At 39.5% G+C, this 24,973-nt stretch overlaps 1 protein-coding gene across 9 annotated transcripts in view; it reads right to left on the minus strand.

Annotated features, from left to right (window-relative positions):
• foxp2 (forkhead box P2) overlaps window positions 1-24,973 on the minus strand; it is a 118,150-nt gene that overhangs the window by 53,968 nt on the left and 39,209 nt on the right. For 4 of the 9 annotated variants that reach the window (XM_032589151.1, XM_032589155.1, XM_032589150.1 and 1 more), the window contains one exon: window positions 16,207-16,393. The exons of 3 other annotated variants lie outside the window; for them this stretch is intronic. In XM_032589151.1, coding sequence (XP_032445042.1) covers window positions 16,207-16,383 — 177 coding nt within the window. In that variant the 5' untranslated portion in view covers window positions 16,384-16,393. Of the gene's footprint in view, window positions 1-16,206; window positions 16,394-24,764; window position 24,973 lie in introns of those variants that run through there. 2 more of the 9 variants (XM_032589152.1, XM_032589154.1) reach the window with 2 other exon arrangements.

Genomic DNA, 24,973 nt, shown 5'->3' on the forward strand with positions numbered 1-24,973 from the left:
ATGAAGGACAAATAGAAATCGTATGTGTAAACTTCTCCCACTGATGAAAATTTATATTAACTTTCTACCACAGTAAACAGAGCCGCATAGCTACACCGTCCCCGGAGGACTGATGAGATGAATTTGCTCTCTTCTGCCCCAGGTAGAAAGCTTGGGAAAGAGAGAGGCGTTCTGGTGCTAAGGGCCTAAACTCTATTGTGCAACTTCACACTTATTTTTCTCTGTCTAACAAAGACAAACTGTGAGCTTACTCTGCTGATTGTGGATCAGTATTCATATTTTAAAGCTGAAGCGCTGCATGCGCACCATATACGTATATACCTGCTTGGCAGACCATGACCATGCATGATTAGCGGCCTTTCTTCTCTTTAACCGCAGGAATTGCATATCTACTTATGGAAAACATTGATACTAAACCTATTTGTCAATCCTTGAAAATTTGTATGTCAAACGTTGCACATATTTCCCTTTAAAATTTGAAATAAAAGCAAGTATATTCCCAAAGACAGATGCAAGGTTCATTGAAGCATCAATACAGTCCCTCGCAAAAGCATCAATACCTAAAAACCCTTTTACATTTTATCAATGAATCTTACTGCGGTTCTCTTTTAATGGATGACAAAGGATAGGTAGTTTTAAAAATTGAAAATGCAAAATCAATTTGCATTCAGCTCTCCTGAGTCAATAATTTGTAGATCCACTTTTCCCCAAAGCACGAGGTTGCCACCAAAAACTAAAAAGTAAAAAAACAAAGGATATGTACATGAAAAGCAAAAAGGAACCCTCTTGGATGTAATATTTGGTAGATTTTGTCTTACAAGGGCCATGTATTCACTCTCTGCATGCTCATAATATGTTTGTCCAGTTGGATGAACTTACTCTGAACTTTATGCCAAAGCTTGATATAAATCTTTGGTGACTAGGACGCAAAAGCTCACAGCAAGGGGTGGGGGACTGATGATAATGGTGAAACAAAAATAAAGATGTGCCTTAGTTGCAAAAATGTTGTAATTGCAGGAATTGCATGTCTAAGTATTTGAAAATCCAGATCCTTTTATTTTATTTTATTTTTTTGAGTGTGGGAAGACCACTGATGAAAAAACAAACAGACCAATCAATTAGCAAATTCTTTAGCAAAACCACAGACAAATTCTGATTGTTTTGACAAAAGACTTTCCCCAAAAGTATGTGGGTTCATTCCAATGCCCATGTTCCAGTAATTCAAAAGTTTTTAAGGATTCTGATTGCTCATTTTTATGTAATCGTGATTACAAATATAAATGGACACATTGTTTTATCTCCTTGAAACTTACGCTATTCCATAAAAACTTACACATGACTGTTACGCTTCACACAGGGTCTTTATTTTCAGAAGCAACAGATTATTCATAACGCATTCATTCATAAAAAGGGGGCAAAAAACAGAAAAATGAAGAGATTATTAGCGTGGATGAAAGAAGAGATATGTTGTGAATGACATATTAAAGATGGAACAGCAACATTTACAAGGTAATATAAACAAAATACTTACAAAAAGAGCCTAACTGCTCATAAACAGTGACCAAATTATCCATTTGAAAATTTATATGGATAAAATCAATTATCCATTGATTTTATTATATTTAAATAAAAACAATTAAACTTTCATTAAATATGTCCCCTGCATTAAATTAAATTAAAAAACCCTTTCTTAATCCTGAAGGGAAATTAAATAATCAAACAATAATTCCACGATTTGAAATAAAAAGAAAATGGTTTCACAAAACAAGAACAGTCATTTTGAACAATCTGAGGGAACATCATGATGAGGTTTTAAATGTTTCTGTAAATTGAGACCGTTTGTAAAACAGAGAGTGAAAACTAACAAAACAGGCAGGCTGTGAAATTAACCAACCAATCTCAGTTTGTTAGACTTAAAAAGTTATTGAATAAAGGCTAATAATTGATCAGAACACCAAAAACGACAAATATTCAAATGAAGCACGTTTTTTGAAACCTACTGCTACATTATTCTATATTTTTGCTCTCATCTCTGTATCAAAATAACAAATAATTAATATTTAAATACCTCTAATAACTTGTAAACACTTGTATTATCACAATATGTTCGGTTAATTTGGAATCAATAATAATTGCTGCTTCCCATTTTCAAAACAAAATGCATTTTATTTTGAATGAATTTATCAAGATTGTAACATGGAAATTTTGCACTCTCTTGCTTTTATGGGAGCAAAACAGAATTTTATATATATATATATATATATATATATATATATATATATATATATATATATATATATATATATATATATATATATATTATCCAGAGATCAGATACAGAATGAAGATGTCTTTTATGGAGCTCGTGTCAGTTTTTGTTGACAAGGTGTAGCGGCTTCCACTCCAAAGAAAAAGGCCAGGGGCAACTGACAAGCTGATTGTGGCATGAGACAACAAGCAGACAGGGTTTTTTTTAAAGCTGTTTTTGCTTCTTTTATTCACCCAACACAAGTAAAGGCTGCTGAAAAAATGTCAGCTTGCACTGACACAAGCTCAGCCTGTGTGGCGAATGAGCGCTTCTTTGCATGACCTCTTCTTGGGGGCGGGTTCTGCTGCTGCAGTTCAATAGTACCAGTGTCTGCCTGTCTCATCCTGCAGAGCTCAGGTTAAGTGTTGAGTCTAAGTGTTACCCTCTTCATGTGGTCGATGAGAGAGAGAGAGAGCTTTGACCTAAGCTGTAGGTGAACTTAAGCTAAGTTATATAGTCATGGTTCTTCTTTACCTAATTCGGATCGGAAGAAATAACTCAACGCAGCTTTGTTTTCTGCCAGGTGTGGACTTTAAATAGTTTAACAGCACTTTAAACAAGTCCATGTGATTACTTTGTCTCTTGTCCTGACAGTAGCGCCCTGCTGTTTAACACATCCCACAGTGAATGCCTCGCTACCCTCAAAGATAAACTCAGTAAAAGCCACAGCATCTGATACTGGACAGGAAATGCATCCCATTCCCTCCCCGTCTCTTCTCTAGATTGCGTTGCTTATGTGACACCTTTATTTCCCTCCTCCTCTTCGGTCCATTCTGTGTTGTGCCATGATGCTTGTCTTACAAATTTTCCAATTACAGTGATGCATGTTGGACCTTTAAGTGAGCAAGAGAAGATATAGTTATCTACCTGCCTCACTGACACCCAGCCTGTGTCAATCAGTTGTTGGCCTCATCCTCCTTCACCACGCCATTCACCAACGGCTGGACTGGGATTTATGAGGCAAGCTTGCAATTGTGTTCGAAGATAAAGTTCAGTTTATGAACGTATGTATGCATTATGAATGTATTTTAAAGGGATTTCTGGCTGTCAATGTTTTTACAAATACAAATTTAAAAAGTTTCAGCTATCCTGTGTCAAAATTTTGGAGAACTACCTCCCCTCATACCACAATATTGGCACCACAAAGTTGTTGAAAACTTGTCATGAACATGTTCATCAATGTTATTTACTTTGATAAATAAGATTAAATGTAACCACATTACTCAGAAATCACCGTACATGAGCAGCTTCAATAAATCCAACTGTTCTGCCTCGGAGAACACTGATGAACTAAGAATAATATTTTTGTGGTTTCATTACTGCAAGGCTCAAAATGAGAAAATTGCGCCTGTGACCTATATGACTGGACAAACTAAGCAACAGAAATGGTCTTTTGGGGGGGGGCAACCCTTAAGCCACCCCCTGGTGCGGTGATGTTCTGGGTTGTGAGCCATGTTTAACTTTTTTTTTTTAGCAGTGATCTCTGGTTCCTATGACAGAAACATGTCCATATCATATGGCTTAGATATGAATTAACCACAGAGGCATGCAGCCACACACACAGACAAAAAAAACAAAGAAAGAGATGTTAAAAACGTCTTTTCTTAATCTGCAACAAGCCTGAGTACGTCTCACTTCCACAAACAAAGACTTTTCCAGCAGCATCCTATATCACGCTTCTAACAACAAGCAGGCAGGAGCAGAATCACTTCTTTCATTTCATTCTTTTTTTTTAAGAAAGGGGCTAATCTACATCTTTCATTGAATCAAGGATGGAAATTCACAAGAAATGCTTCTTTTTCAATTTCATGCTGAAGTAGCTCAAGTTAGTGGATGTAATTTCTCCTAACAAGAAAATTTATCACTCTGTCGCACACTTAGTCCGGCTATGTGAGAAAAAGGCCTCCCTTTCCATTTTTTTTAAGGCTTTGATAAATGTGCCAAAAGCATGATCATTCCCTTCATAGCACTCCCTGCAAGAACCAAAACAATTACTGTGATTCCAAAAAAGGAAAACATAAAAGCTAAGGTTGAAATCTGCATGAAAGATAAATGACACATACATTAATACTTTGATACAGGCATTACCAAATGAAGCATTGACTAACCAAAGAGACAGATGTCTTATTTTACACATAAAGATGGCAGAATTTCTGACACTAAAACATGCAATAGGTTGCTGTTAAAAAAAACATCAGAATTTGCCATTTTGTATAATTCTATCCTCTTTACAATTTTTTTTTTCACGTTCAGAGAGAGAAATTCAGGCAAAGACTAACAAAGCAAAAACTCTCCCAAATCCATTTGAAGTTTTGTGCAAATGAGGATTATCAGGCTCATGCCGAATGGCATGATGAAGTCCAAACAGGTGAACAGAAACGCCTGCAGAACAGTATCTCAGAAACAATAATACGCATGGCCAAGCCACCAGCCTAATGTATATTTATCATGTAAACTTCTGATAAATGCATATGCAGAAACAATCAAATCTCCGGGCTTCTACTGGAAGATTGTTGCACTACACAGACTCAAGCGTGAAACCAATATCAGCTTAGTGTCCGCTCATGCTTGAAGTGCCGCGCCTTGCCGACAAAAGCATGTTCTGCATATGCTCATGACCGCCTTTTCTTCTTTTTTTTTCTCTAATATATCAGGGTGGAACGAGCAGCTTTCCAGCGTTATCACTGATCAATTCCAGCGAGTTAAGTCTCCCGTGTGGGTAAATAAGCAGTGGTTAAGTCTTGATGAGGAATGGCAGGCGGTTTGAGCGTGAATACAAGCATGAGGGGGGCGGGCCTGTCTATCTCTGCTGCAATGGATGCCAAGTGTCACTTCCATCATTAACCTCAGTACTCTAGTACATCTTATTCTCACCCATCACCCAAAACAAATGTTCAGTTGAAAGCAATCAATCGTTGAATTCTCCAGACCTTATACAGGCCTCGCAATTCAGTGTATTTGCTTACTTTAGAAAGCAAATAATATCTATTATGTTGCGGTAAATGGTACAGTAAGGAGAAGACCTCAAATGATGCACCGAGACCCAGCGGCTTGATCTCCAAAGCCTGCAGTGAAAAGTGCCAAAGCCAGCTCTAAGTGACATGTCAGTCAGTTTTTCAGTTTGAGGCTTTCAATTCCCCGAGGCCCGGACTTATTTACTGCATTTGTATGAAAAGCTGTGAAAAGCAGAAGGCTCTCTTACATATGTATACAGTGTGCAGAGGCAATGCCTGAAAAAGTGTTTTCTTTTTATGGACGGGTGGCGCCACGACCACAAACATCTTGGGAGAGATTTATTCGTTGAAAAATGGGTCAGTGATGAAGGCAATCAGAGCGGCACCGAGTGCCAACAAATGGAACAACACAGCAAAGACACCTGGAATCTGTTAGCAGAGACTCCAAGAGCATTATGAGGAGAAGCGCCAGTGACACTAAAGATAGCGCTCTCCTCTTGGTAGTCATCTTCTTAACCAGATTTGCAGTCATTTTAATATTAGTTAGAGAAGGCAAAGCGGGTACACACAACAAACCATCGGGCATGCGTTTCAGAGTCTGATTTGTTACTATTCATGACCAAAGCGGAGAGGGACTGTAATACGAGACATGCTTGTTAAATTCACAACACTCCAAAGCTGCCTTCTAGCAAATCCTGTCTTTTGGTTGTCAGCTTAAGACGCCCTGGCATATGCATATGTAGGATTTTTAAGCTCTGTTAAATGGATAGCAGTGTCGTGGCCTATCAAATGACTGTAAGCCACTTGCCTTGTCGGAGGGGGAGGGAAGAGAAACATTTATAGAGAGAGCATGCAGCAGTGCGTTACCTTCCATGAATTGGAAAACATTTTTTTTTATCCTGCTGTTAACTCCATATTAGACCAAAACAGAGGCATTTACATGTGGGCTTCCAGCTTGTGTGTGACAGTAACACTCCACCCTCCTGTATTAATGACTGTTTAAGCTGATGACAGGGGAGTGGCAACAAACAATGACAGAATGCCTGTTTTGGGCTGTGAAGCTGCTAAAAATGATGCACCACTCAACACCAAGTCAGTCTGCAAATAAATTATCGAGGTGAGGCAATAGCTGCAGCTCTTGAAGAGAGAATGTGTGCGTCTGCGAGTGTGTACGCATTTCTGTGTTATGTGTTAGCGCTCATTGTGAGTGGACGTATGGATCCAGTGCCATTTATTTCCCCGAGCTGGACCAGGGCAGTTAGGGAGGCGTGAAAGGAAATGAGTTGTGAAGTGGCCATTGATCCCGGGCTGCGCCAGGTTAGCTGAAAAACAGCGAGATTATTGGCCACAGTGTGTGCAACTCGGTGACTGCCTCTTATTTACAACGGAGGTGGTTAACCCTGGCCAGGACGTGTATCACTCGACTGGTGCACTACACAGAAGACATGGAGGCCGGAGAGTAGGGGGGACATAGCAAAAGACACCCCTAAATCAAATCTTAATCATGTCATCAGAATTAAACTGAATACAGCAAGAAATAATATAAAAAATGTGAATATGTACTATTATGCAATAACTATTTACATCCCTTGAACTGTTTTATTACATTTCAACCTGAAACTTTAAGATACTTTTTGCGAATTTTAAGCAAGAAAATCAAGACAAAGCTGTTTTACTGTAATTCATCCAAACTTAACCAACTGCCCACAAAACCTATTGAATTAATACACAGACTCTTCCTGAACATTACCCCAAACATTTAAATGTCATTGAAACACTTTTCTTCAGCAGGGACAGGAAAGTATGTTAGAATTTGGAAAGATGGGTAGATGCAAAAATACTTGAAACTGGGAGCCATTCTTTGAGGTGCTCAAAGGTTTGCTGGAGGACATTTGTCAAAAAGACACCATGGAAAGACCAAAGAGGGTATTAGACATGTCAGATACAGAGAAGCACAGTTCAGGATGTAGAAATTATTAATGGGAAAACTCTTATTTATGCACCCCATCACTCTACAAAGAAATAAAGTCTTGAAGGAAAGCCATAGAGAATCCCATCTGCACTTTGCCACAAGACATATCCGGGATGAGGCAAACATGTGGTTTTGTCTGCATTATGCTGTGCGGACAGTTTTCCTCAGTGAGAGCCAAGAAGCTCATCAAGGTTGATATAAAACATGATTAGTGCTATTTACAGGACAGTCCTGGAAGCAATAAAATTAGATGTGACTGGCTATCTTTCCTGTCTGTTTGTTCTGTGGCGGTTTGTTCCTAGTTTTGTCGTGGAGCGTCACAAATGGCATCATGAATAGCAGCAGCCCTGGACATAAATCCAAGTGAGAATCTGCGGCCAGACTGGAAAGCTGACTTACACATATGCTCTCCATCCAATGTGACTGAGCGAGACATATTTGATTAAAAAAAAAAGAAAAGGCAAATATATCAGTATTTGGATGTGCAAATCTAGTAGGCATACTCCAAACACAAATACAATTTGACAAGCGTGTATTCTTTTCTTTTCCATTAAAATAATAAAGTTTGTGGTTTGCAACTTGGCAAAATGTGAAGAAAAACTAAGAGAAAAGGTATTTTCTTCCCATCTTTCGAGCCTTTCACTCCTTCTTGCCACTTGCTTGAGGATAAAATGTCCATAAGCATTCACTTCCATCAGATTTCACTTCATCCCCACACTTTCCTCCATCTCTTCTTGACTGTCCCTCTCCTCCTCGTTTCTCTTTCAAGCCTTGCAGCTTGACATTTCGCCACGCTCTCAAGGGAACGACTGCTCGAAATGGAGTTAGTGGGAGAGCGCCACTGTAAATTCCAGGAGGCCGCATGTAATGTGTCTTAAACGGAGATGGACAGCCCAGGTTTCGAGGAGCTGAAGAATAAGAAGGAGGCCAAAAGAAAAAAGAAAAAAAAAACGGGGAGACAGATTGAGAGCTTGGGAAAGAGGTGGTGTCTAGATAGATAATAGAATAATGCTGTGTTTTGTCTGGGGAAGGGTGAGCAAACAGTAGCTACGCTGTCATTCACATCCTATATCTTTAGTGTCATCGCGAAGGGAGGAACTACAGCCCTATATGTCACAGGCCTGTATGTACTATTCTGTTGGGACTGTCTGCTGATAGCCAGGTTTGAAATAAAAAGAAGGATGGCTTTCATTGTAAATAAGTCAGACACATGGACTTCCAGAGAAGAGCTGTCTTTTCACTGAAAGGGGGAAATAATTTTACAAAGACATACAGTACCCCTGCTTTTCCTTGCGCCTTCTCCTGCCTTTACTGCAAAACCTTATCTTGGCACGGACAATGATGGCTAACAAAGGCCTCCTTTATGAAATCGTTCATATTTCAGTTGAGGTCTTTCTCCTGTCCTGAGAGGTGATTGATGCATCAGTCCAGGACCGGTGTCTTATTTACACAGTTGAGTGGGGGCAATCTCAGGCCTGAAAGATAAACCTAATGAGCTTCTTTGTGTAAGGGTGCAAATGAGAGACACCATCCTCCCACCCCTCCCTCTCGTGCTCCATCCAAAGGGACAGTCTGGGTGATTAGGCCTTTAAATTATGCTCAAGGGCAAAGCCCAGATTTGCATCTGAGAGGTGTGTGTGCGAGAGGGCGTGTGTGCCTTCTCAAATATGGTGCAAAGAGGCAGACAGGGAGGCAGGTGAAGGGCAGGCGGCAGAAGATGCTCGAGGGTTGTTTGTGGAAAGTGATGGTCGGTGAAAACTGAGTGTCAGGGATCCAGAATTTACCCATCTCCAACAACAAACTTGAGTTCCTGTACGTAGGAGATGAGTTCAGGCGTGTGTGTCAAAGGTATGACACACACACAAACACACACATTGTCATTTTGTCCTGTGTCTGTGGGGTAACTTTCTCCCTAATGACTTTCATTTTGGGGAGAATTTCATTTGCCCCTAAACCCTAAATACTACCCATCACTAGCTGTCAGATTTCTCATCCCCCCCTTTTTTCCTGCAGCTAAACTGCGAGGAAGGCAGGTTAATTGCTGTCACTCTCAAGTTGGACCACTGCCTACTTCTCGTGTAAGCGACAGAGGTAAAGCCTAGAAGTGAGATGGCACCTTGGTGCACTTATTGTAATTTATGTCAAAATGCTGCAGTCATTTAAATGGGGTTAGATCGTTTGCATATTGCTGCGTCATGTGCCTCAGGAGAACCCTAAAGTAAATACTCAACCAGTTTACCAAATTTCAACATGTTGTTTCCTCTGACACGATCGCAATATGAGGGGGGGGGGGGGGGGGGGGTTGTGCAAAAGTAAACAAATATTTGTTGGGAAAAACAAGCAAAGAAAACATAGTATGTCAAAACTGTAAGTCCTTCGAGTCAAAGTTGAGTTTAATATAGAAATCATCGAAACCCTAAAAATGAGTGCTACTCTTTAGTGGCAAAGGACTGTCAGTACAGCAGGCATGGGCTGGTTTAAAGTATCAAGGTACACTAAGAGTTAAGAAAGGTTCAAAAACGCTTATTCTTTCCATCCTACTGCTGACATGATTTGAAGCTCTTTTATTAAGCTGTCATAAAAAGTGCAGAAGTTTTTTTTTTTTGGCTTTAAGGAGTGAGTTCTAATGTAGCACTGCCCTTAGCTAGCTACAGAAAATCTTTTATACTTTATTCAAAAAATAAATAAAAAAACAGTTAGCACAATGCAAACTAAATAAGCATTGCACATTCGTTCTATAACGTTACTATTAAACAGCCAACTGCTCAACAAACTGGCTACACAACTAATTTACTAGCTAATATCAACTTGTTATGCTTATTGAGATACAACTCATGCCTGCTACAGAGAGCAGAATAGAACTAAAGTTGCAAAAATAAAGTATTAACTTGGACTTGAGCTCTAAAGACAAACACTTATGTATAATATATCTAATATGTATCTAATTTTATCAGAGTAGAAAGTAGGCCAGTAAGTTTGCATCATAAGAAAATTATTAAATTTGTGTTCTCAAAAATATTATAGCATATACAAATGACTGGTCGTCATGATAACAACAATCTAAATATAGCTGAAATATTTCGACAGCACATGATATTTAATAGAGTTACCTGCACCGTCCAAATTTGTCTGTTTTTACTTTGTGTTAAATTTGACAGAGATTTTAGAATGAGGCAAAACTGCAGCTCAGACACAAATGCATGTTTTTTCCTGTCAAATTCATAATTAATTTGATAATCTGGGGTGTTCACCAACCGTTGACGGTATGTGGATATTAGAAATGTGTTCATGTGTTTTGGAGCACCACAATAAGTGTCCCGTTTGTGTCTCTCAACCTTAACTCTGTTAAGATCGAAACATTTCGACCTGAAATGTTTCGATCATTTCAGATCGAAACAGACTTAACATTTTTATCTCTCACTTTTAGCATAATTGCAAACACACTTCAAGTTCTTCAAAGTAAAGGCAATTTCAGATACTTTTATTTTTAAAAAATTACAATAATTGGTGCAAATGTATTAAAACCAATGTTCTTTGAACATACATTAATATTTATGTTTCTAGTGGGCTAAATATCAGATCTTTTCAATTTTCAAAATAATTTACAACAGCCAATAGTTTTTGTAAGTGGTGAATTGAATGTTAGATGTTCACACGTTAAATTAGGCCTATCTGTTTTAGGCAGATGGGATAATGCTAATTTCAGTATTATCTTTCAACTTGAACTTATCTGTCAAAGACTTCATATTTGGAAAATATGACCATTGGATTTTTGTTCTTTGTTGTACTTTTATGAGAGTATAACAGAGCTATGCATTTCTGTGTAATATTTGCTGTATTTTTATCAACTTCTTGGCTTAAAAATGTATTACTATATTCAGTGAATGTTTAATCTATATTTTTTACTCCAGTCTCAAACTATAAATTGCAAATACACTGCCTGGCCAAAAAAAAAGTCGCCACCAAAAAATGGTCACACTCTCTAATATTTTGTTGGACCGCCTTTAGCTTTGATTACAGCCCGCATTCGCTGTGGCATTGTTTCAATAAGCTTCTGCAGTGTCACAAGATTTATTTCCATCCAGTGTTGCATTAATCTTTCACCAAGATCTTGTATTGATGATGGGAGAGTCTGACCACTGCGCAAAGCCTTCTCCAGCACATCCCAAAGATTCTCAATGGGGTTAAGGTCTGGACTCTGTGGTGGCCAATCCATGTGTGAAAAAGATGTCTCATGCTCCCTGAACCACTCTTTCACAATGTGAGCCCGATGAATCCTGGCATTGTCATCTTGGAATATGCCCGTTCCATTTGGGAAGACAAAATCCATTGATGGAATAACCTGGTCATTCAGTATATTCAGGTAGTCAGCTGACCTCATTCTTTGGGCACACAATGTTGCTGAACCTAGACCTGACCAACTGCAGCAACCCCAGATCATAACACTGCCCCCACAGGCTTGTACAGTAGGCACTAGGCATGATGGGTGCATCACTTCACCTGCCTCTCTTCTTACCCTGATGCGCCCATCACTCTGGAACAGGGTAAATCTGGACTCATCAGACCACATGACCCTCTTCCATTCCTCCAGAGTCCAATCTTTATGCTCCCTAGCAAACTGAAGCCTTTTTTTCTGGTTAGCCTTACTGATTAGAGGTTTTCTTACGACTACACAGCTGTTCAATCCCAACCCCTTGAGTTCCCTTCGCATTGTGCGTGTGGAAATGCTTTTGCGTTCACGATTAAACATACTCCTGAGTTCTGCTGTTGTTTTTCTTCGATTTGATTTGACCAAACGTTTAAGTAATCGCCGATCACGATCATTCAGGATTTTTTTCCGACCACATTTCTTCCTGGAAGACGATGGTTCCCCACCATCCTTCCAGTTTTTAATGATGCGTTGGACAGTTCTTAACCCAATTCTAGTAGTTTCTGCAATCTCCTTAGATGTTTTCTCTGCTTGATGCATGCCAATGATTTGACCCGTCTTAAACAGACTAACGTCTTTTCCACGACCACAGGATGTGTCTTTTGCCATGGTTGTTTAAGAAATGAGGAGTTACTCATTGCATCAGCTGGGGTTAAATAACTTGTTGCCAGCTGAAAGATAATCGCCTATGCAGTACTTATCCAATAGGAGGCTTGTACCTATTTGCTTAGTTAAATCCAGGTGGCGACTTTTTTTTTGGCCAGGCAGTGTATATGGCATAGATGATATTATGATCGCTGTAGTAATCAACATGGTATTTTATTTTAACAACACGGGGAACAACAGTTACCATGTTATGCGCCAACATTTAACCTTATTGTGCAACAGAATGTGAAATTATGGCATTTTTACTAAAGAATCTCATACCATTCCTTGCTTGTTTTGCGGCCATTTAGCTCTAGCAGTCTGGCTAAAATAACTAACATGACAGTAATGGATTAGCCGGGACTTCCTCATGCTCCAAATATCAATATACTTCCTATGGAAGTGAGCCAATTTAGAAGGGGCAGTAGTCCTGAGCACTGGCTCATCAATCCCACTGATAACCCTGGCAGGATTAAGTCTACAGACCACTGTAATCAACTAACTGGCTCATTATGGTACATTAAGGTATGGATTCAAAGATCAATGCATTTCTTGCATGTACACACATACCAGGATTACACATTAAATCGCAATACTGATTACACAGCCAATGACAAATTCATTGGTAAGATGAGCTCAGCAGATTTTTTTTTTTTTACAACAGAGATTTTACAGTGAGCGTTTTGCATAGTAATTACAGCTGTGTAACATTCATCATCGGCTCTGATACATATCTGCAGCTGGCAAATTGCAATCAGATACAGTAGGTATCTAATCTGTGATCTCAAATCAAATTAGGTCTATTTGGACAACCTTGGGGACGTGGTGATGAAACCCTGACAGAAATTAGGGGCCGGAAATTTAATTGTGACGATGGTTATTAGTGAGATGGGAGGATAACAGACTGTTGGGCGTTGATCTGCATAAAAATAGGAAGAAGATATATATTATGTTAGATGGAATAAAAATTTATCTCTTGTGCTTGGCAAAGGAGAGTGTAATTTGTATTTTGAATAAAAACAAAGTGTGTGGAACTTCTGTGCTCTAAAAGCCTTTGGCCAAATCTAAGGTGACGAGACCTTAAGATGCCACTTTTCTAATTATAGCTGCAGGTGGTATTTTGGGGCTGCTAGGTAATGGCAGAACCCATAGGGACAGTAGAGAATTCATCAGTGCTTATTATTAATCATCCCCCAGCAGTGTGATGAGAGACTGAAGCTTCTATACCCACTGGACCACTCAATGTCATTCCAAATATGGGCAGAAAATTAAACCCAACAGCCTTATTTGTAAATGGACTCACAGCAAATGTGAATAGGGTTCTTTTAGATGTCCAAATATATATGTTCACATTATAAATACAAAAGGAGCATTCCTTATAGATAACCCATCCTGCAATCTGTGTGAAATACATTCTTCTTATAAAAACAACTGCAAAACATCACTTCTAAGACAGGGGAAGCATAATTTATAAATTTAAAAAGTTTTTTTTATTCTTCGTTAAAATATGGCCTCTCTTCGAAGTGTTGCAGAGTGTAACTCGGCAAAGGAAGTGTGTGTTAAGTTAGCAGCGCAGGGCCCCTGTTTTAAAAATGCCTCCAGAGACCTGTTAGCTGGACCGCTCATTTCAATGTGTCTGTCTCAGGGTTGAGAGAAGACTCGGGCTGGCCCCTTTACAAGCCGCGAAACCCACCCACCCAACAGCAAAAGTGTCTAGTTTTAACTAGACACGTTAAGCTCACACCACTTTTTATTTTTATTTCATTGGTTTTATTTTCCATTTAGAGATGCACTAATCTATCGGCAATGGATAGAAAACGTCCAGTTTGCTCCTGATCATCAATGACCTGTAATCAGAAGATCAAATCCAGAAAAGTCTGATCATTTTTTTGGTCATTTCATGCATTACACTATCTCCCACTTCTTTGGTATTCAAGCACAATAATAAACCATTAATTAGTTCCTATATTTGGGATTGAGTTTAGAATAAGTTACATAAAGTTTAGAAATATGATTTGATGCAAAAAAAACCCAAAAGTCACACTTTTCCTGGCTTGTGACAATGTCTGGTTTTCTTTGAGCTTTGATTGACAAACTCAGATTTTAAAATGACATTTTTTCAAATCTATAATGCATAAAATGTATGCATCTTAAGACGAGAAATTTTTCTTGGCTAAGAAAAAGTCTGATCAGTTCACTTCTATTTCCAGGAAGACTATTTAATTTCAGTGTGATGTTTTGTATAATTTCAGTCAGACTTGGTCATTTATAACTTCAAAGGTTATAAAAAATGCCCACAAAGATTTTAATGTTACACATGCATATCCAGCATTAGTAAAGCAATTTAAACAGACATTGTAAGCCCAAAATTCGATAAAGCTTAAAAAATGCCAGATTGTCTCTAGAAAACTATTTTAAAGATACACCAGAATCAGAACTGCCTACCTTTTTTTTTACGCTTATATCTTCCAGCACTTGAAAAAAGATCTGATTGGGTTAGGATCTACAAGTCGGACCTCAAAGACAACCAGGCATCATATTTCCTTCTCTATTTTAAAGTTGAAGCAATTGCTGCAGAATTTATAAGACCAAACACCAACAAAAGTGAAAGATAAAACTTTTGTCGAAGAAACTATTATGTGAATGTTCTGAGAAGCAACATGCATTGCAAGTTTCCATTGATGTGTGTGGTAAAAGTAGTAAAGACTGAGGCAATGATGCAACCACCAGAACGATTTCTGGCATTCTGCTGTGGATGGATAACCACAGTAGGGATCAAGAGGATTGTGCTATACCAAATGTACACACACAAACCCAGACGCATCGGCATCTATTGTACTCTCCTGACTGATCTGACCACGGGGGTTCAGCTGCCTTCAAAAAAACACACACACACACGCACATAAATATGCTTGCATGAAAACTCTCATCAGGCCAAAAGGACAGCACGCATCATTACAAACCTGCAGCGTCGCTCCTATCCCCCTCACCCGATCCAACCCGAAGCATGGCCCTCTGACCTAATCTCCCATTGCTCTTTTGGCAAACTGTCAAAGCCATCATTCACCGTGAAAAGACACGAGAGACACTTGACTCCTTTACTCTGCTGGCGACTGACTTTCACAACTCCTGCCCCCCAACCACCACCTCTAACACACAACCCCTGCAGCTCATTCACCCCGCAACTTGCTCAGACTGAGACGAATACGACGAGACAAAGCTTTGAGAAGACAAATCCAAATAAAATATTTGTCACAAAAATAAATGTCAGTTGTATTGTAAAAGACTTCTACTAGCAGAAAAGTGTGCATGCAAATGTAATTTTCAAGTGTCCCATTAAAGGGTTTATCATGTTTATGTGGCGAGTTAGGAGGCCCTCTGGTGGATACAGTGCAGCCATGACATACACACCCATTGTACACTTCCCCACTGCCCAAACTGGACTGTACAAAACCTAAGCACACATTCTTTCACTCTCTCTCTCTTACTACTGTGCGCACACGCCCACCCATGCACACACACACACACTCTCTCCCGACCTTCAGCTACGTGGCCTGAAACAACTTCTATATGTGCATTAGCTCACTACAAACACAATAAAGTCCTTTTGAGAAGTCACAAGAATTCCTTTCCGGCACCTACAAGCAAAACACGTCAACAAACTGACAAGAGAAAGTTTACCAACTGCGCAAACAGCTTGCTATGTAAACACTGCCGCCTTCCATAGTCTAAGAAAACACACAAAACAATATAATAAGTCATTTTGTTTCCTGCCTATATGTAGAACGCCCCGGTGCCGCCTGAGCGGAGAGAGCAAAGCAGAGCGCAGAAAGGGGGGAGAGCACAGCAGAGTGGGAGTGAGAGACGGGAGAAGAGACGGGGGAGAAACACAACTTACCTGCTGTTGTTGCAGATGCAGCAGCTCGACTGTGCTTACTTCGCTGCTTGTGTCACCAGCGCTTGATCTCCCATCTCTACTGCCAGCCTCTAATTGGCTGCTGCTTAGGGTGCTCATTCCATTTTGACTCATTGAACTGTTGCTTATTGTCTCTGTGGCCGACTCCTGCATCATCATGATTTAAAACCTAGAAGTGATTAAGAGGCACCGGTTAGGGCTCTTCTCGTTACAATTCCCCCCCTTTCTTTTTTTTTTCTTTTTTTCCCCCTTCCGATTTTTTTTCCTCCTCTTTTCTTTTCTTTGCACGCGTCCATTATCAAGCCCTCGGTCCCCCTTTGCAAATTAAAGCATTTAAAGAAGAGGGAGGGGTATGGGGGGCTGCAGGAGGAGCAATTATGCATTCATTGTGTAAATGAAGCAATACACATGCATGCCCTGGTCTTTTCTAGAAATTGAAAGGGCTTCTAAATATGTAAAATGTTTACGTTCAGTAAAATTTCTAAAAATTGAAGCATCTTATTTTATCGTTGCTGAACTTAACTTAGAAAATGTAGTTTCATTATGAAAATATGCTCAATTCTTAGTATCTGTTTTATCTATAAAAAAGAGAGAGAAAAGGAAAAAGCAGGATCTAAAACACACTTTTTGATCAATTTGAAAGAAGTAGCCTAATGATGCAAAGCTAATCATGCTAAATTAAAATTTGGGAGTGGGGGCAGTAAGAAGAGGAGGAACCAAATCACATGGTGCAGCCCTGGTGATGAACACTGTAATGGGTTTGTCATCCCTGCTCTCGCTAAATAAAATCTGCCTTGCAGGCTTCCATAGAGAAAGGATGCTCATATTTCATTTATTGGCCCATTTTTCCCCTTTCTTTTTTCTTTAATCAAACCTTACACAGCTGTTTATTCTGTGACATTTATTTTTTAAAATCCAGCACTGCTCAGAATGACATTTAGCTATATAAATAATAAACTGCTGTAGGTGTAACTTAAAAACACTGTAAACAAAAGAAAGAACAAAAAAAACCCCTCAAAGTTAAATTTGATATTTTACACGGAAAACTGAAACCACAAAATGAGAACGTAATCTCACTAATAACTGTGCTAAAACAGCATAAATTATGCATAGAACCTCCTGTCTTTTTAGTAATAAATGTTTTATAATCATTCCCAACATTTAATGCTAAGTGCACTTGCCGTAAGAGAAAGAAGCTCCACTATCAGTCGACATTTTTACAATAAATGAAAGTCTCAGACACTTAACATAGTATAACACACAATTTTACTATCTCTCCATTCAGAGCACCTTTTTTAATTTTAAACTACTATTTAAAAACAATGTACACAGTTTTTTTTTAAATAGAAAAGAAACGAGAAAAAGCTACGTGTATGCGAGTGTGTTTTCCAACCGTGTGCATTCTCTGGCCTGTAAATACCATTTTAATAGAAGTGTGGACACGTCCTTGCGTGTGTTTGCATGTGTGTGTGCTTGTGTGTGTGTGTTTGACAAGGGGCAGATACAGGACAGGCCTTAAAGGATGTCCACAGCCAGGATAAACAGGATCTGCGGAGGGAGAACAAACAGGGGCTGAGCTATTACACAGAGCAGGGCGACAGCTGCCAGGGACACAAGTAAATAAGGGAAGAGGCCAGGACAAGGCGTGCTTGTGAACAAACAGGGCCCCTGTTTAACACCGAGCCGCTTACTGCTGATGGAGAAAGACGCGGTGAGAAAAGACAGAGACAGAAAAGACAGGAGGAGAAAAAGGAAGGAGAGGGTGAGGGGAGGAGGGATGGGGGGATAGGCGGATGACGGAGAGAGAGACAGTGGGAAGGAAAATAAAGGAGATGGTGGCAGGGTAGAGAGGGTGGAGGGGGGTTTGGATTGGCACAATGTGACATCCAATCCGGTGATGAATCTCAGCATAAGAAACTCAAGGCTGCAGCCGAGATCAGCCGGCTAATAAGTATTCAAATTAGGCATAAATTTTACATGCCCAATGTTTAAAATATTCAGAGAAAGACTGTCTGATTGCCTTTACTACCATTTTATGAACATTCTAATGGAGCTCGGATGTCTCAGTTTTTTTGTGCTTTCTTTCTTTCCTAGACCGACAAGGAATGTTCGGAGAAACTTGGAAGATATATGAGACGAGGAAATAAGGATTTTTAATAACATCTGAATGCATGCAAACCGAGAAAAAAAAAATTGCTGCTGGGATTTCTATTATTATTATTATGCGCTTAATCCAATATGAAAAGCTAATGCCCAGCAAAAGAACAATTCACATTTTGTGTAAGATTCTACAATCTTATCTCCTTGCTCCAAAATAAAACGTCTGTGCTTTATGGCTAGCTGCGGCGTTCTGATAATGCAGATATATGCAAAACATATTCGCAGAGATCAGATGGTGCTTTAACCTTAATGACAGCGGTGAGATAAATTAATTAGCCATCAAAAGGCGGCATTCAAATCTGCCAATTAGAATGTCAATTAGGAACACAGCCAGGCTGAGGCTGCGGCGACGAGCTAACCGAGCTGCGGATCTGACTGTGGGGGTGATGGGACTGTCACACAATGCTCAGGAGAGGCAGATAGTGACGATCCCCGGCACCTGAGGGTGTGACTGCGTGAAGCATGGAGCTGCGTTTGTGTCTGAGGGGGTACGGGCCCTGACCCCAGCTCAGACTGCACTGAACCAACTGGGTTGGAAAGAGCCACAGAACCTCCCCCAGGTAAAAGAAATGTGCCGGAGTGTGTGGGCTGAAGCTGCCAACATGGCCTTACTAGGGATTTCCAGGGTCGATATTACCTGGGAATACACCCCCTCTTATGGAGGGGAGAATATAAGGGACGGTGAGACTGAGGTAGTTGGATGGCGTCACTAGAGATGGACCAATCAATTGATCAGAAATGGGTGATTGATTGAGCCCGACTGGTGATGATAAGCAGCTTATATTGTGAAAAAAATAAAAAATTTTAATTCATTGAATGTCTCATGATTAAAGGCCATATATGGCTAGATTTTCACTTTTAAATAATAATATAAAAAATAGTCAAATATTCTGGAAAAATACTTTGTATAAATCTAAATAATCTTGTAATTATTTTCTTTGTTCTTGTTTTTACCTTTTTTAATAGTTGTAGACGTATTATACCCACACCCACTCAGACATGGCAGTAACATGTACAGCACTGAAACAATTTAAAACAGATTTTCAAGGCCCAATATTCTACAAAAAGTACTTGAGTGCAACCTGCGGTGAGATTCTATAGCTGCGTGTGCTAAAGAAGTGAGATAAGACTGAAATGCTTTTTTAGGATATAATGCAGTTCTTAGATCAAGAGATATATGCTTGGATGCATAAAAAAAATCTAAGTAATACAGTAATTCCTTCATTTCCACAAAAATAAAAAGCTGCCAAGTAGATGCCAAAACAACAAAAGGAATCAATATTTACGATGAAAAATAATTATCGGTGCAAATCTTGATCTCCTCTCTAAATTTGCTGCTGTTACAAACCACTGATGCCTTTGATGTGTCCTGATGAGGTCCACTGTGAAGCCTCAAATTAGCTTCAACAAATATTTCCTCTTGGATCTTGAAAACTAATCTGCTCCATCACAATCCGAGAAAGACGTCCCGGGCAAGGTGTTTGGCTCCGAAATTGGGAGAAATTCTATCGTTTTCCTTTAAGAAGTGACACAACAAAGGTTTAGTGAAAATTGAGCCTTTACTCCCACACACACACACACACACACCTATCATTAAAGGGTAGAAGAAGCGGCGCTCCATCTTTGTTTGCGAGCTCTAAAAGCCCTTAATGTAGCCTCATTACCTGACCTGTCTCCTGCTCTATCATGTGCCGTAAACACACACCGTGACACTGACCATCCATCTAGAGGGGAGAGCGCAGCTGTCTGCTCCGAGAACACTGAGGAATTTACCGTGATGCAGTGTTAACACACTGCTGCCCTGACACCGGTTTCATCTCCGAGACATCCGTTTTTGGTGTGACGACACTCTCCGTTTGCTCATTCTGTATGCATGAGTTGCAAAAGAATATTTTCACCAGAGAGGCAGGACAGGAAGGGAAAAAAAAGAAAGAAAAAAGAACAAAAAGTGACCGGTAAACCTGTGATCCCAGACGCGCGTTCGTTATCAGCTCACATTTCAGGTGGCTGCCGGGATCTCTTGTTGGGTTTGAGAGATCAAAATAACAAGAAAAGGAAAAATAATAATAGAAATTACATTTCATAGTCTGATGACTCCCCACAGCTCTCTGATCAAGGCGAGATATGGTTACCATTTGAAATAATCACTGATTCTGTGCTTGAGTGAAATTAATTCATCATTGCCATAAGTTACTGTGCGTGCAATATAAAGAAGTAGCTGTGCAAGGGCAAGAGCTCACATATTTAATACTTGAGATTGCTTAATAAATCAAAATGCCACGCATTGTGCTGACAAAAAGAGTTGAGAAAGACAAAAAATGTAGTTTGGAACGGCTTGAAACTTAAAGAAAAAGAAAAGGCGACACATTCAACAAAACTTGATTTTGAGTGTTTGTTTGTGTCGTTTATTCGTTGATTTTTGCAACAAGCTGTCACATGATCCAAAATCTAATTCTTTTACGCTTAGAGCGAAAATGAGGAATTCTAGTTAAAAAAAAAAAAAGAAGAAAAAAATACCCTCAGATTAAGCAAGGCAAAGTCAGGCTGCTACACCTTAGAATTAAAAGCTTCCTTTTTGGCGCTAAAGGACCACATAAAGGAGCATTAATGACTACTTCTTATAAACCTGTGTACGGTAATGGTTTCTGCTCACAGATAGAGGAATTTCAAAAGTGCTTCACCGGTGAATAAAGATTACTTTGGAGGGTGGGGATTGGAGGGGAAGAAAGAAAAGGGCTGAAGAAATCATATTTACAAAATCTGAAGTGGGGGCCAAATGAAAAGCGATGAATGTGAATAATGGACTTTGCTTTTTTTTTTTATGCTTTTTTTTTTTAACGCCGGATTAACATTATTCAAAGCAACAGAATCAAATGTGGTTATCTCCTGTCCAATGAGCCCTGCATTGAGAAAAAACCACAGTCATATTTCAATTCTTCATTTGAGCCCCGACAATAAATCGTAGTTCTGTGATAGGAGACATTCAGTGAAGAATGTTCAGAACTTAATTCTCCTCTATTTACAATGAGGAGATGAGACGGAATAAGATAAAAGGCGGACTATTTGCCAGAGCGTGGAAGTGTCCCTGAATGAATGTGCGGGGATGTGTCGGAGTCGGCGTTCCGACGAGAACAGAGCGAGGGGAGAAAAGTGACAAAGACAACCGGAGGAAAGAGTATAAACTGCGTGTTCAATTGTACGGGCTGCACAATGTTCCTTTTATGATCAAATGCAAGAAGAATTCATGGATCATATGCATGATACTGTTTTAAGGAAAATGTATAGTCAATAGATACGGCTAGGTCACAAAAAGCATATTTGAGGAAAAGCAAGAATACACAAAAAGCAATTTTTCAATTGATCGATATTGACCAATTATTTGCTTGATTTGATCAGATTGGCCATTGCCTGATAAAATCTTTTTTTTCTTCTTCTTCTTTTTTTATTAAATGCATCCAAAATGCAAACTCCCATCATTTTCAGTCTGAAAACACACAACATTAATGTAGTCTGGTTAGTGACTGAAAAATCTGAATTTCTTTACAAATCACTGAATGCCTCACAATTAAGAATCATGCAGTTTTCCATGTATGGAAAACTGCACCCAATTACACCAATGTGTGTAATTGGCTGGTCAGACCTCAAGGAAAAAGAAAAATTGGCAGCAGCCAGGAAAATCTGATCGGTGCAAAAATATTAGATAAAAATAAAAAATTAAAAATGTTACGTGACTTCTTGTGCAGCAGAAACGGGCATGCTGCAGATAACACCCCTAACAGAAAAAGAAAAAGAGGAGGAGAGAGAATAGTTTCTTTCTCGCATTTAGGCTCGTCCCATATCATTTACATGCCCCCCCCGTCAGACGCCACGTTCTGCTGAGGCAGGAGACGGCTGAGCAAGACTGTGACGAAGGCCGATCCATCTGCTCTCATTTGCATATTTGCCAATTCTGTTAATTAACTCGGCCCACCTAATCAGGGCTAATTGACCTATAAAGAGGAGAGGCCTCATTGTCTCATCCAATCATCTTTATCAGGAGTAGAGGAGGTTGCACTTGTGAATGCGCGGCACTTCCGACCTAACTGTATTTATGAACCTCACGTGTGGGAAGTATTGCGCTGAGAAAAGATGTTTTCTTTTTTCTTTTTTTTTTTTATTCTGCGAGTGATCACAACTGAGCTGCTTTGACGCGGAACAAGACCTGGATAACAAAAAGACGCGAATGGACAAATTCCCTTCTGGGAAGAGAGCAGAGAAAAATCAGAGGAGGTAATGACAGCTGGATCGGTTTGACTCTCCGGTCCCCTTTTTTTTTTCCACAGCGGGGCAGATCCAGCGGACGGCTCCAGCTACAGAGACATAGCTCATTGTGACGTTTCCAGTTATTTCTGGTTGATTAGGGCCATTATGTCTCAGGCTCTGATTTATGTTGTCATTCCCTCTCAGCAGTCCTGCATCGATAGATCTTAATGAATTGGTAAATAAGGGCGAAGATTGCACCTGACAACACCTCAACATTCCTCATTCATACCAGACAAGATTTATGTAACCAATTAGAAGCATAAAAAGCAGGACGGGGGGGTTATTCGGCAGAAAAAAAAAAATTGAATAATCCTTCTTTTGGAAATTGCAAACAGATAATGAGGACTCTTTAACCTCGGATAAGTCATACGTTTCACATGAAAGGTTAAAAGATTTTTTCTTTTTTAAATTGCAAAAAGAAGACTCACACTTGCTTATCATAATTTATAACCAAATAACAAAAATATGTATATATTTTTTTAAATAAAAGATTGATAAATAAAGATGATCGTGCTTCATCAAACACCTTTAAATGCAAGTGTTAAGCTAAAATAAAGAAAGTAAAATCAAAGTAAGGCATTGCATCAGTGAACAGGTGTGTGAGGTCAACGTTTCGCAGTTCACTGATTAAAACAGTCATTTGCATTTTCTAATCAAGCAATGTTTAAATTTTTTTGATTCCTCTAAAACGTGGCTCTGGAAATCCTTTCACCAACAAATAAAAGTCTGCTTTGTAATGAAAAAAAAATTAAAAGAATTGATGAAAGTGCTGATCATCAATAGTCGAGCGACAGGACAGGAAGACCCATAGGGCAGGAGTGAACAGAGGTGGAAAATTAAAGCGGAGTGATACGGCTCCTTTTCTAGCCTCCCTCCCTTCAAGCACATGCAAATGAGGCCGTGCTGCTTAACTGCATCATTTATGTGGATAATAGCGGCATCATCATTACGGGGGGAACTCAAATTAAATTACATCACAATTAGCATAACAAAGTGATTGGTTAAACTTTCAAAACAAATAACGCGGCTCGGCTAATGAATGGTGTTAATTGGCCGGTGAGCGTTCTAAATAAAACACGGAGGTAAACATGTGTTTCAGTTAAACAAATTCAAAAATTTTGTTGTTTTGTTTCAAGGGGAAGAAAAACAACAAAAAGAGAAGATTTCATGAATACTGCCAGGGGGATTTGCAAGCTAAAATATAAAATGTGTAGCATTTAATTTTATTGTGCTAAAGAACCTATTATATGCCAGACTCTGGAGAACAATGTAAATTATCTGCCTTCAGAATGGAGTTTGGCCAATTCTCCGTGTGAGCTAATCACATAGCTCATTATGCATTAGGGTATTAAATTATGAAGAAGAGTCCCTTTCGCATTCCTGCACAAAGCCCTATGAAATGTTAATAATATGCCCACAATAGTCCAATACTGAGCCTCGCTCTCTCTCATCAATATTTAAGTAAACAAATGATCCCGCTCGCCTTTGATAAAGATAATTAGCGCTTCGACAATGATGAGTCTCGTGACCTCTTGCCTTTTCAAACTATACATCTGCTCTGAAGAGTTTGGATTTTTTTTCCCCCCCAAACAAACAAGTCAAATTTTCATCACTTTCAAAACACAATTGTTATTTCTATCAATTTTAAAAATGCAAGTAATGCATCTGTCTTTTTTCTTTTTAGTTTATTGATCAGTGATTATCATAGCAACATCGGATTCAATACAAGTGCAGAGAGAGAGAGAAAAAAAAAAAGTCACATTTACACAATCACACATCCACCTTGGTGCATGCACCCGCGCACACACACACTACAGCAATTCATCAGCACTAATTAAGCAGCAGATTAACAGAGCCCGCAGACTGAGGCTGAACAGCTCCACAGTGGGACGACCAACGTGGGGGGAAGGCAGCCCGGCAATAAAACACAGCCATTAAACACAGTCAAGAGCCTGGAGTCGACTACGGATGACAGAAGATTGATGGGTGGGTGACCGGGCGGATAGATGGATGGATTGATGAAGGGATGGACAGAGTGGAGTGTGCGTGGCATTTTTTTTTTTTTTTTTTTTTTTTACCTGAAGAAGTTGAGGAGTGCCAGAGATCTTGACCGGACAACAGAGAGCTCGCCTCTGCCACCGGCGGCGAGGGGTGTCTCGCAGCGACGCCCGCAACTCGACTGGTGTCACCGTGTGAAGAGGCAACACTATCTGTGTCATCACTTCAGCCGTGTTTATGGGGGATAGCATCATAAACAAGCCGCCTCCCCCCCCACCACCACCACCAA

The sequence above is a fragment of the Xiphophorus hellerii genome, chromosome 17 (assembly GCF_003331165.1).
Source record: "Xiphophorus hellerii strain 12219 chromosome 17, Xiphophorus_hellerii-4.1, whole genome shotgun sequence".
Classification (NCBI taxonomy): domain Eukaryota; kingdom Metazoa; phylum Chordata; class Actinopteri; order Cyprinodontiformes; family Poeciliidae; genus Xiphophorus; species Xiphophorus hellerii.